The sequence below is a fragment of the Dromiciops gliroides genome, chromosome 2 (genome assembly GCF_019393635.1).
Source record: "Dromiciops gliroides isolate mDroGli1 chromosome 2, mDroGli1.pri, whole genome shotgun sequence".
NCBI lineage: Eukaryota > Metazoa > Chordata > Mammalia > Microbiotheria > Microbiotheriidae > Dromiciops > Dromiciops gliroides.
In genome coordinates this window covers 57192958-57205934 of record NC_057862.1, presented here as the reverse complement: position 1 = coordinate 57205934, position 12977 = coordinate 57192958, and the positions used below count along the sequence as shown (strand labels likewise).

The following is a 12977-nucleotide window of genomic DNA, read 5'->3' as shown; positions in this document are numbered from 1 at the left end:
ACTACAGGCCTTTCCTAAGACAAGTAATAGAGAAAAATGGTGTCTCAGTCAATTATATAGCCACTCACTTCTTTCTCAAAGCCTTAAGAAAAAGTAGCACTTAACTCAGATTTCTTTGTGGAATGGGTCACAGGGAAGGGTTCCTGCTTCCTGTCTGAGGAAAATTCACTGGAGTCTTCAACGATACCCCCCAAAAACACAAACAAAAATCTATCCACCATGCAGCCTTGCTTGGAGGCCCCAAAGAGAAGAAATAGCAGAAGGACACAATGTTGATGCTATAAATAGGCAAGGCAGGCTGTATTGTGGACCTAATCATGGCTTAAGCCTTCCCCACCCCCCAACCCTTCAAATAAAATATTCTTCATATTGAAAACCTGCCCTGGAAGCAATCAAAGAAGTTCCAGATAATGAAAATAGTCCAACTTATGTGCAAATTGATTCCCTGCTCTATAGAAGAGGAGGGCTTTGTAGGCAATCACAGTGAAGAAAGGAGACAGAAGAAGACAAAAAAACTCGTGAGACTCCGTGTAAGAAGAGCAAGGTTTTCAACAGCATGGTTTTGCCTTTAAAAGGCAGGAGCTCATTGTTATCACTCTGTTTTTCTCAATTGTTGTTTCTATCCAAAGGAAATCTTTCCTTTCAAATATTTTATCTCTGAGCTTCAGCTTGTGGTGTGGGAGAAACAGGTCCAATTACTCCAGAAGCCTTTGCTGCATCTTTTTTTTTTCTCCCCCTTTTTCTGTTCTCTTCTCTTGAGAGGAGTTACTGTGAAAAGACTAAATTGCACAGTGCTGTCAGAACCTGCAGAACTAGCAAACAGACCCAATTACCTCTACCACAGAGCTGGTCCTCTAACTTCTAGCAGAAACAACTGGAGTCCAGATTTGGCCAAGCTAGCTTGGGGACTCAGCTTGATAGATACATCAAGGGATCCACATTTCCTATTCCAACCATGTCGAAATATTCTCACAGAGCTTTGTTTCGGCATTCTTTGCCCTTATCCCATTCTACGTAGGTATTTGTGTACATCATGTGCTCTGCCTCTGCACCCTCACTCTGCCTACCCCCACCATTAGATCTTAAGCCCCTTGAGCACGTGGTATCTTTCACCCTTGTATCTTCAGCACCTAGTGTAGTATCTTGCATAACAGATGCTAAATAAATGTTCATTGACCTGGGATCTTGTGTCAGTTGCCAAATAGTCAACCTGTGGGAAAGGGAGGCATAGAAAGACAGCAAAATGATAGTGGGAGACCTAAGTGATATCTTCTTTGTGCCAATGACCTCTTATCCTCCTGGCATTGGGCTCTTCATGGGAGAGAAACCTCAGATTCAGAGGCATAGAGGGGAGTGGAAGGGGGCATGAGTCCAGTCTTCTCAAGATCCCCTCCTGTTTCCTCTTCTGGAAGAAGCTTCCAACTCTGTCCAGTACTCTGATTCTTTGAATTAATCCCTACACCAGCAAGGTTATGCGGCTTTGAGCTTTCAGACAATGCAACCTGGAGGATTTTCCATGTAGAGTAGAAAATCTGGTTGAACTCCACTTTGACAAACTCCTTTTTTAGTCTTTCATACCAGTAATTCTCTCATCTTCCCTCTGCCACACAGTCTGTTCGGAAAAACAAAAACAAACCAACAAACAAAACCAAACAAACTAAATTCTTGCTCTCTTGCTCATCTGGGTCCTTGGGTCCAGCTCAGCGAATGAAACCATTCTTCCCTCTCAGCACCCAGGGCATTTCCTTATTCAGAATTGCCACCTTGGTGGTCTGCATTAGCTTTTTGCCTTTTCACTCATCATTGCTCCTATATCAGAATCAGAATGTCTGGCCTTGGCAGATGCCTCATCCAGATGTCAGCCAGGGTCTCTTCTCTATTTTTTTTAATCAGTTACCAGAACCCTTAGAACTATCTTCTTTCATCTCTGTTACTTCCATTGGGTGTGGAAGGGTAGTCAACACACATGGACTTCTCTCAAATATTACATTCTTTCTTATATTGATCTGGTGGTAAGAACATTCCCAGAATGGGTAGCTGGAGAAAACTGTCAGAGTGGAATCATGAGAGACCAGGCTTTCCTCCTTTTCCCATTTAGGTATCTCATACAAAATTGTAGACCCTACCAGCTGGATGGTGTTTCATCTCTCACCTTCAAGAAACTTTATCACTGTCCTTTTATGTGAATCTACTACTGGTGATGCAACATGGGTCACCTTTGATAAGGGAAGAATCACAAAACCCTGTAATGCCAAACCTATCATGAGGAACAGTAGAAAACAAATGATTATGTTCAAGGCATCTTGGGTTTCATAGAAAGCAGATTGGACTGGGAATCAGGGACTGGGAATCACGTTTAAGGCCTCCCAGCTCCGTGCCTGGAGATGCCCCTGTCACCTCAAGCAAGTCAGACCCCTTTTCTGAGCCACAGTTTTCTCCTCTAAAAAATGGAAGTCGAGAATGACTAATATTTCTTTCAGCTCCACAATTCTGTGACTCTGTAACCAGGAGCTCACCAGGATTTTTTTTTTACCTTGACAAGCCAGTGTACACACCATCCTGAGATACTAGGCCAGCCAGCATTTTTGGCCAGTGATATATGGTGTGAGTGCCTAAATCCAAAGAGTCTTGAAAAGCTGCTATATAGTCACAAGGAATGCCAAACAAGCGGCTAGGCCTTCTTTCTTTGCATTCCATCTCTAGAGGCAACTTCTTCCAACACCCCACTGCCTCTGTTTCTTCATCTGTGGAAAAGAACTAATAGACCAAATTTACTTCTCCCTCATGACTGCTACACTTGAAATAACTTCCATGGAGAGATTTGTATTGCTGAAATTTGCCACCAGCCACTTCAGCAAAATGATCAGGGAGTTTGCTATAGAAACAACTCAAGGAATATAATAGATTATAAATGGACACATCCATCCTAAAGTACAGGCAGGGGCGACATTTACAGAATTGGCCCAGCTTTAACCATGGTGCACTGGAGTTGGAACGACATCAGCAACAACAGGAATAGTTGATGTGTGTCCCCTTGTTTCATATCAATTTAGGATCTAAATTTTTGTATAATTTCTATTTGCATTCATTAAATGAAATCAAACAACCATGTTCTATCTACTTATATATTTGCACTTCTCATCTGCTCCATGTTCCCAAAGGTCCTAACCAGATAGCTTTAATGGATAAGCTGGCATTGCTTGGTGAGAACAAAAGCTTCCTTAACTCCCAGGAAGGACACAAATCTAACCTTGACTTTTGGGTTGGGGTCGGGGGCTTTGATGGGTATAATAAGAAATTGAAAAAGAGAGAAAGAAGTGAGAATGGGCAAGGGCACTCTACCTTGATTATGGAAGGCAGAAGGAAATTGATATTCTCTGTGCTTGCGAAAGGTCAAAATGCCAATGTGAATTGAACTGTAAAGACTAAATTTTGAACAATTATTCTCCATAGCAGTTATAAAAATTTCAGCAAATTGCAGCTGTCTCAGGCCCTTTGCCAAAAAAGACCTAATGGTTTACATCAGCAGAGTTCCCTCTCACCTCCAGCCTGGAAATACCTAACCTTGTACTAAAGACTCACAGAAAATGAGCTGGGTCCCAGTGGAGCCCAAATCAAAGCTTGCCCAAGCTGGGCTAACACAGCCCGGTGCTTAACTCCCTTCAAAACCATCATCTGCACAAGCCGTTGGAAAAAGTCTTAGTTTGAAATTGTTTAGGTGATCCGGCAATGCTTTTAAAACATGATAACCATCGCACTTTACACCTCTCTGAAAGGTTAGCTTAATCGTAGATCACAAAAAAATTGGTTTCCACAAATGCATAATGGTTCATCTATGTCACACTTGAACTAAATGGTTTTTTAAATGGAGCTGAAATTATTTTGATGTGTACACAGTCCCAGATTTTTATACAACCTTTTTTTAAACCAGCCCATCAGGAGCCTTGCCTCCAAAGCCTCATTAATAATTCAGATGTGCTGATGACTTTAAAAGATCTATGGAATTGAAGCTTTAAAAAAAAAAAAAAACAACCCTCTGCTTGACAAAAAGATAAATGAATGTAGAAAGAAGCTGTAGGAGTCTGGCAAGCTGTAGATCATCTCAGAACAGATTGTAACTTTATCATTCTGTCAGGGAGAATAATTTAAAGCACTTAATCAGTTAGTTTCACTGTGCAGGATGTAACATTATGAATTCCTATCTTCCAATCTGTTCACATCAAAGTGAACTTAATTATAATAGGTGAGAGAGCCAGAGCAGGAGAGTGGGGTAGGGGGTGGGGTGCAGGAGGAGAAAGATTGAAAGCAGCAGGGGCAAGTTGATTTGAGGGGGACTAAGGGGGCTGAACAAAGGCAAGGTGTGGCTTTGACCAAATAATCCCCACCTTGAGCCAAGGTGTATTAAGGGGTTCCAACTACTTCACCACCAGCAGAAAAGCACTGCTGTGTTGGGGATCTCCAGGTTTCAAAATATTTTAGGATTGAATTTTAGTTATTAATTTATAATTAACCACACACACACTCATACACACCAACAAGCCAAATAATTAAAGCCAAAAAAAATCATTCTAATATTTTTAAAGGAAATGTCCCAGAGGACATAAATGAAGATTTGGAAGGTTGTTATATTTCTAAAGGTAGATTTTTAAGCCAGAGGAGTATGGCATGATAGTGATAAACCCATCTCAGTACAAAGAATTATTTGCTTTTAAACTAGTCACTTAACTTTGCTATGCCTCAGTTTCCTCCTCTGTATATTGAGGGAGTTGGATTTGATTGCCTCTAAGGTTTAGTTCTAAATGTAGGATCATTTGATTTTGTTGGCAGAAGGAAGAAAGGAAGGAAAGAGGGAAGGAAGGAAGGAGAAAGAAAAATGGAAGGGAGGGAAGGAAGGAAAGAAAGAAGGGAGGGAGGGACGGAGGAAGGAAGGATGGATTTATTATGCACCTACTATATACCAGGCATTGTGCTAAGGCCTTTATAAAAACTATCTCATCAGATAATGAAGGATTAAATATTAAAAAATGGCACCAAATGCTATTTCACCACCACCTTCACATCCACATATATGGTTCATCCCTCAGATACAGAGACATAACTAGGTATTTTTGCACCTGGAGCAAGTACCACAAATTAGAGCCATAAATTATGCCTGGGATGAGCGGCATGAAGCATGCCTTCACTTTGGGGAGGGGGTGTGTAGTAAGAGGGGAAGGAGTTCACCCTAGATTCCTTGTTTGGGTCGTTTTCTTATTTTATCTGATTTGTTATTTCTAGCTTCTAAAGGACTGCATGTGCTTTCATTGCCCTCCATATTTGACTCCCTGGGACAAAGTCCCATTAGTTCTATTCTGGTTGTGGCTCTGTTGTGCTAAAAACAAACAAACAAATAAATAAATCAAAGTAAAAAAATTAATTGATTTTGAAAAATTAAGGTACAGATTTGCCCTGAATTCACCGAAGAACATGGTCATATTGCCAGACATTTTATGGCATTCTTACTTAACTCTCCAAATCACCTGATCCTTTAAACTCTTTACAAAAGCCATGATTCATATTGAGTTGTTAACATTTTTTTCTCAATTGCTTCTCAGGAGCCATCTCCACTAAGATTTTGTTTACTTCCATTTTACTGCCTTATAAGCCATTTCAATATTATCTTGTTCTGGTAACATTGTCCCCTATCTCGAATTCTACCTCTGGTCAGCAAACACAGACAGTCAGCAAAAACAAAGCATTTTCTTTAAAACAAAACCTGACCACAGATGAAACAAAGTAGTGGCCCTGGGCAGATATAATATTAAGCATAGAAATCAAATGTGAAGGCAAGAGAACACATTGAATGCCTGAGAAAAAGGCTCCTAGTTTACTCAATGATGCATGGCTGTTTTCTATCAACACTCCAACTCAAATCCATGAACTCATAGTCCATTCTTCAGAACTGGACACATTCAGTGATAACTTATATCCCATATCCAGCTTGGCCCTATCAGAACCTCCTAGGCCTTCAAACTCCAGAGAAAATGCCTAGAGAATTCAATCACGTCTTCCCCCATTCTAGTTGGCCAACATACCAGATTTTCTAAGACTGTGTTGCCTCTTTTCTCTAACTACTGGCGACAGTCTCATCACAGATGTGTTCAAGGTCCCAAGGTTCTTTATCCCCAGCTCTGTATTTCTTAGTAATTACTCAGCATCAAACTCTATCGATTGCCTTTTTTTTTCAATGAACTTTCTGACTGCTTTGCCACAGGACTAATTAAACTTCTCATTTTCCCTCCTTCTTTCTCTACCCATTTTGCCCTTTAGCAGAAAAGAAATGGTTTACAGATGAATCGGATAATGCCTACCCCAGAAACATTCAAATCAAGCCCATGAGCACCCATATGGCTAACCAGATCAACCAATATAAATCTACAAGCAGCTTGATTCCACCAATCAGAGAAGTTGAAGATGAATGTTGACTCCCAGGAGACCAGAACTAATTTTTTTTAAAGCCTGACAAACTTCATAAATGGTGATGTGACTTTTTTTCCTCTTACATGCTGAATCACTGGTGGAAAAGTTAGGAGAAGCAAGAATTCTGAGAGAAAACAAAATAAAGTAGACAGATCTCTCTCTTTTTTGTCTGCCTTCAATATTGCTTCCATGTACTTTGGGGGAAAAAAAGATTTCATTTATAAATGAACATACTAAAGATAGTCATGTATAGCCTCTAGCATTTAAAATTATTTTTATTTATTAGAAAAAATATTTTTTTTCATTTTCTTTTTCTCCATTGTCAAGTAAAGTCCCTTAAAAAAAAAAAAAAGCCAAACTGGGTAAGTGGCCAGACTCCTTAAGAAACTTGTGTCTCCTTTCCCTCTCTGTCTTTGAGGAGAATGATGGTCACCACAGCAAATGAATTGTACTTCAGAAAGACAAATCATTAAAAAAAGAGGTCCAACAATGTATACTTGTATTTTAGTAATCCAGGAAAAAAAAAGAAAACAAAATATAAGTTCCTTTAGTTTCTGCTTAATTTCTGCAGGATGTATATTTTGATCAGCATCAACACCAGCTCTTAATAAATGGAAACATATTTATTTTCAAAGTGGAAAGTCATATTTTTGTAGCTGTAGCTTTCCATTTGTATTTCTTTGCCTTTGTTCATTTATTTAAAGTGAAAATTTTCTTAAGGCTCCTCTGGACACATCAGGAAATCTCTGGTCCCAGTAGGGCCCTAAGTGATATTCGGTGTTAGGAGTTTCTGAATGTTGTAGAGGTAAGGGATGCATGGGCAAGATGTTTGAGGAGCACTTCTCATTGGCTTATCTGTTTGGCCAATAGCTGCATTCTGCCCGACCCAACAGGTCACAGTTCCAATGAGAATTTGCCGAGTGAATGAGTTCAATTATGGAAGTGCCTCCATTTCTTCTTTCTTTCTTTCTTTCATTTATTCTTTTTCTTTTTTTCACCAGGCTTGAGAGCTTTTAGCCAGTGTGTGTGTAAATGCCACTGAATAGTTTCAAATCACAGTAGGATATTATTAACTCACTCATTCATTTAAATGGACTCTTGTTTGAATGCCAGTTAATTCCCATTAACAAGGAGACAACTTTCCCATGTGTTATAATTTCCAGGTTTTCCATTTGTTGCTGGGATATCATGCCCATAATTGCTATGACAATATACGCAGAAGAAAAACATGAAAGCAATGAATGTATTTAACAGAAGAGCTTAGGAGGGGCCTTTCAAAGCTGCCAGCAATGAAAGCAACAGTAATTTCAAAGTGTGGTCAACAGCTTTTTCTAACCATCAGACATAATTGTGATGTTTTTGTTTCCTAGCTGCACCACAGTATGTGTGGTGCACAACCATCTAAGCATTTAATGTTCCAAACAGTTTTTAGCAAGTCTTTCAACTTCAAAATTATCCATTTTTGATACAACCAAGCAAGGTTTCTGGAACAGGAATGGACAAGCTATTGAATGTTTTGTGCTTTAAAAAAAATCAACACAATAACAATAGCACCACAAAGAACAGCTCACAAAACAGAGCAAAAAAACCAACACATACAAACACACACAAAAAACACTGGGACCCTGGAGAAAACAAAGACCACCCTCGACAGCTCATGGTATCTATTCCATCAACTTGGAGGGCTTTCCCTTTGCCGTAGAGCTAGCCAATGCCAAGGGAAACCCTAGAGTGGCAGTGATTCATCTCAACAAAATAACAATGAGTCTAATAGGATTCTCCACCAGAATAGATGTCTACTATGTACTACAACCGCTAAACCAAACTCTATCAACTTCAATGTTTGTCGACTGACTACAGTCCAAATGTGACCATTCTGCCACCTAGTCAGCTTTTTCTTCGAGTGATTCTTGGACTGTGGTTACCTAGTCGTTTACATTATGTAGAATTAGTAATATATTTTAAAAATTGTGAATATCATGTATATCCAATTGGATTGTTGAAAAATTACCTATAATCACTATAGAGCCTATTCCACAGACAGAAACAATGTCCGCAGTTTTATCCAGGTCTAACCCGTTTTCATGATTATCAAAAGAAAAGAAAGGGTGAAGATTAAACACAAGTGGCTGTAACTGGCCATTTCTTTTAAAAGCGGGCAGCCTTCTACATCCTGGTTTTGTTTGAATCAGAGACACCTTTAGTCTATTACTTTTATCTCACATTCCTTCTTCTTCCATGAATTGCAGAGCACTCTTCCTCCTTGGTCAAACAAAACTGGCTCTGGAAACATTATGGTTGTTATTTAGTGTTTATCTTCAACTTGGTCAAATCTATTTGCTCATCATGGGCAAGCCGAGGATATAATCTTCAGCTATAATATCCATCTTAAGGCACCCAGCAGCAGAGTCTTTTCCCTTCCTTTCCTGCCTCCTTCCTTCCTCACCAAGAAAATGGAAATGCAAAAGGTCATTCCTCCTTCCTTGTCAGGGGCACATGAATCTGCCCTTTCTGTTGCACAAATGAGCAAAGCAAAGTATCTGGGACTTGGGGCCCAGATCTCCTCTCAAATCCCAAGTTGTTAGAGCTCTCATTTGTCTATAAGAATAGAGAAATAATTAATCTGCAGCATGGTACCTTGCCTTCATTACTAGATTGCTCTGGGCCACAGCCTAAAGGCAGAAATTTTCTTAGAAGGGAGATAGTACAAATACTCAGTGGTTCAAGTTCCTTCAGGCAATATGAGAGAAGAGGCTGTTCTTGGACCAGAGGAATGTCCAGCAGGCAGCAACTCCTACTTCCACTGACTTCTCTGAAGTTGAAATAGAATGAGGGATCTATATATAAGTCAACCTTGTTGGAGACAAAGTGAATTTTTGAGAGAGCCTATAAGAGGCCCACAGGCTTGCCATGGGAGGGTCTTTTCTTCATTGTTGTTATTTATTGGGATCTCTGCTTTCTGTCTCCCAGCATCTTCCTTTGAAACCTCCCTTTTCTCTTGCACTGACCTAACAGGCTAAGATTTAAGGTCGTAAAAGGTCATTCTCCTTGCCCCATAACCTTGGGTTGATGGTTCTGATGTGATGTAATAATAGAATGTTTATAAGGCAGAATTATAACCTGATCATCCTTTGGAAAACTTGTTATTTCAACTTGTCAAACAGTTTGATTCCAAAAACAAACAAAAACCAATGATTTCTATGCGTCCAAGACCAATCTAAAGGTTTCTTGAAAAATAACTAAGTTGTAAATATAGGTTAAGAAATGACCATATTAAGAGGCTACATTTTGTAGGGAATAGCTAGCTTCATTGTAGCAGAATCCTTAAAATTCATGGTAAAATCTCTCTCTCTCTCTCTCTTTGTCTCTCTCTCTCTCTCTCTCTCTCTCTCTCTCTCTCTCTTTGTCTCTCTCTCTGTCTTTCTTTGTCTCTCTGTTTCTCTGTCTCTATCTCTCTGTGTGTCTCTGTCTTTCTCTTTCTGTCTCTCTGTATCTGTCTGTCTCTCTGCCTCTATCTCTGTCTCTCTTTCTCTCTGTGTCTGTCTCTCTCTTTCTGTTTTAGGTTTTTTCCCCACTTTAAGAAAAGAACAAGGGAACTCCATCTTTTACTATGATGTTTATGTGTACTTCAAACAGGAAAGTTGAGTGGAGATGGGCATGGCTGACATCCCATGACTGACCAATTAAAAAACTTGGGCCTCAGTTTCCCTCCTGAGAAATATAAAATAAAGGGTTTGACTGATATGGGCTTTGAGGTCCCTCCCAGCTCTAAATATGATCTTTTGGCTGCATATTTATAAGTTAGGAATATAATTCTATTATACCCAGCTGTTCCTCTTGCTAATCCCTTAAGCAATAGCAAACTGATGCTAAGGAGCAGAGAGACTTTGCATTTCCTGCCCCAGAGACAGTCATCAGGGTTCATTTGTGCAAATTTCTCTTTGTCTCTTAAACCTTGAGAAAGTGCCAAAGTTCAAAGCCAAATTCCTCTGGATGCCATTCATCAAATTTTGTTCTGTTCTTGTGTCACAGGGTTTTTTCTCTATCCACACAGGTAAGGGGAAAGATGGTGCCCTTGGACAAGATTCAGCCTCAACATGACACTACTTCCCCCTTACTCTTCCCCCTGACTGTCCAATATATAGGGAGGGGCTCAGAGAGTGAGGGCCCATCAGTACCTTCCTCATAATGTGTGCTTCCATGAAAAGTTTGGAGCATCCAGAGTCAGTCAATCCCAATTTCTCTATTTTCTCAGTCTTTCTTCTAGTTTATCTCATTGGCATTTTGTCGCCTCTATCCATTTGTTCATTGCATCTTGAAACTTATGTTTCAACTAGCCTTTCCATTAGTAGAGCTAAGGATGATTAGAAAAGGGAAGAAGGGAAAGAACAAACAAAATAAAAGACTGAGAGGAAAAGGGTATGGCCTTTCCCATTTATCATACCTCCCCATGCCTGAAATGCATGGGTGCGAGGAACATTCTCCTTTCATCCCAACTTCTTTCCTATCACCAGCTCAAAGCTTGCTGAGTGGTAACAAGATTGACATACCTGTGGCTCTTTAATAAAACTTTCCTTATTTGTACTTGGCTTTCCTAAATCAAGACCTGCCCAACTACGAGTAGAATTCCTCTTGGGCCTGGTGGAAAGCTCTCCATAAGTCCCACCCTCTTCCCCCTTCCCCTTTCTCTTCCCTCCCCCAAATAAGGCTTCATAGAGATACATTTCATACCACCAGAGAAAATTGGCCAATTGACTTCCATTTGCTTTGCAGGGATAAAAAGAACCTCATAGAGCTTAATTCTGCAGAAGGAAAAGTGGGATAACACTAGACATCTTGCCACACAGATCTTCCAGTTGAGGAAATGCCAATGTATGTCACCACCTTCTATGCAACTTTTAATCTCAGATTGTTGCCTAAGAGCCTCCAGAGGTCATCATATCCAGGGTCACAGCTAGGATATGTCAGAAATAGGACTTGACCACTGGTCTTCTTGTTTCTAATACCAGCTCTCTCCACTCTACTTCTTGCAGAAGAGAGAGTAATTAAGAGATTTTAGAGGACTTTATAAAAATGTATATAACCTGAAGATAGGTGATAGGTAGAGGGGCATAGCAGAAACAAAGTTGGCTTCAAAGTCAAGAAGACCTGAGTTCAAGTCCCAATTCTGACATATACTGATAAAGTGGCCCTAGGTAAGTCCCTTAGCACCTCAGTGGTTTAGGTAACTCTCTAAGACATGGGTTTTTAACTAGGCAAAAACAATAGCAATACATGCTGGCAGCTCTCAGTAGTTAATCCCTTAGTCTCTCAATTATCCCAAAATTGACCTGAAAGAATGACATCAATTACTGTCATCAAAAGCTATGTATGTGTCACATTTTATGAGCTAGAACTATGCTAGGGATTAAAGAGAGAGACCACAAATATGATACAATCTCATCAAAGATAGTTGGGAAAGCAAAATATAAATATGAAAAGGGTAAGTAAACATACAAAACAGCACATGCTCATTACTAAGTGACAGGAATTCAAAGGAAGGGATTCATTACATGATAGGATGATCAGAGTTGGCTTAATTGTGCATGTGAGCCTTGAACTATACCTTGAAAGTAGAACAGGGCTTAGGTAAGCATAAAAAAGGAAAACATTTCAGGCAGGGAGAAGAGGTGAGCAGAGGCATGGAGGTAGGAAAGGAGAAGCCAGTCCGGCTTGGAATGGTCAAGAAAAACTTCATAGGAGAACTGAGATTTTGACTGAATCATGAAGGATAGAGGAGGATCTATTGACAGAAATAAGAAGTGAGGAAGGGGAGCCATTTTGTGGGGAAAGATGCTGTGCTTGATGTGAAACATAATGACAGGGGAAGCCAGGTGGCGTGGTGGATAAAGCACCAGCCCTGGATTCAGGAGGACCTGAGTTCAAATCCAGCCTCAGACACTTGACACTTACTAGCTGTGTGACCCTGGGCAAGTCATCTAACCCTCATTGCCCCACAAAAAAAAAGGAAAGAAAGAAAGAAAGGAAGGAAGGAAGGAAGGAAGGAAGGAAGGAAGGAAGGAAGGAAGGAAGGAAGGAAGGAAGGAAGGAAGGAAGGAAGGAAGGAAGGAAGAAAAGAAACATAATGACTGAAGGAACAATGAAACATCCAGTTGGAAACATGTAGTAGGCAGTCTCAGATATGAACCAAGAGCTTAGGAGACAGGGTTGGACTAGAAATGACAACTTGAGAGAGAGCCCCATGACAACAATTCTTGAAATCCCATGTTTAGGTGAAATATTTAGAAATGAAAATATCCAAGAAGAAGCATGGGGGTGGTGGTCAGAGACTGAACTTTTGGGGACTTTGGATGAGCCATATGGGGCAAGAAGATTGAGAAAAAGGGAGAGAAGCAAGTGAAGGATAAAGAGAAGGAATAGCTAAAGAAGCAGAATGACTAAGGTAGTGAATGTCTATGGACACCAAGAGAAGGGAAGTTCTTAAGAAGAATGTCAAATATTACAGTGGGGAAAATCGG

The 12977-nt window shown here is 40.1% G+C and overlaps 1 protein-coding gene across 15 annotated transcripts in view; it reads left to right on the top strand.

Annotated features, from left to right (window-relative positions):
* Nucleotides 1-12457, top strand: part of KCNMA1 (potassium calcium-activated channel subfamily M alpha 1) — a 929290-nt gene extending 916833 nt beyond the window's left edge. For 10 of the 15 annotated variants that reach the window (XM_043983956.1, XM_043983954.1, XM_043983953.1 and 7 more), the window contains one exon: nucleotides 6310-12457. In XM_043983956.1, the coding sequence (XP_043839891.1) occupies nucleotides 6310-6464 (155 nt within the window). In that variant the 3' untranslated portion in view covers nucleotides 6465-12457. The remainder of the gene's footprint in view (nucleotides 1-6309) is intronic. The other 5 variants (XM_043983958.1, XM_043983955.1, XM_043983952.1 and 2 more) reach the window with 1 other exon arrangement.
* The last annotated feature ends 520 nt before the right edge of the window (nucleotides 12458-12977 follow it).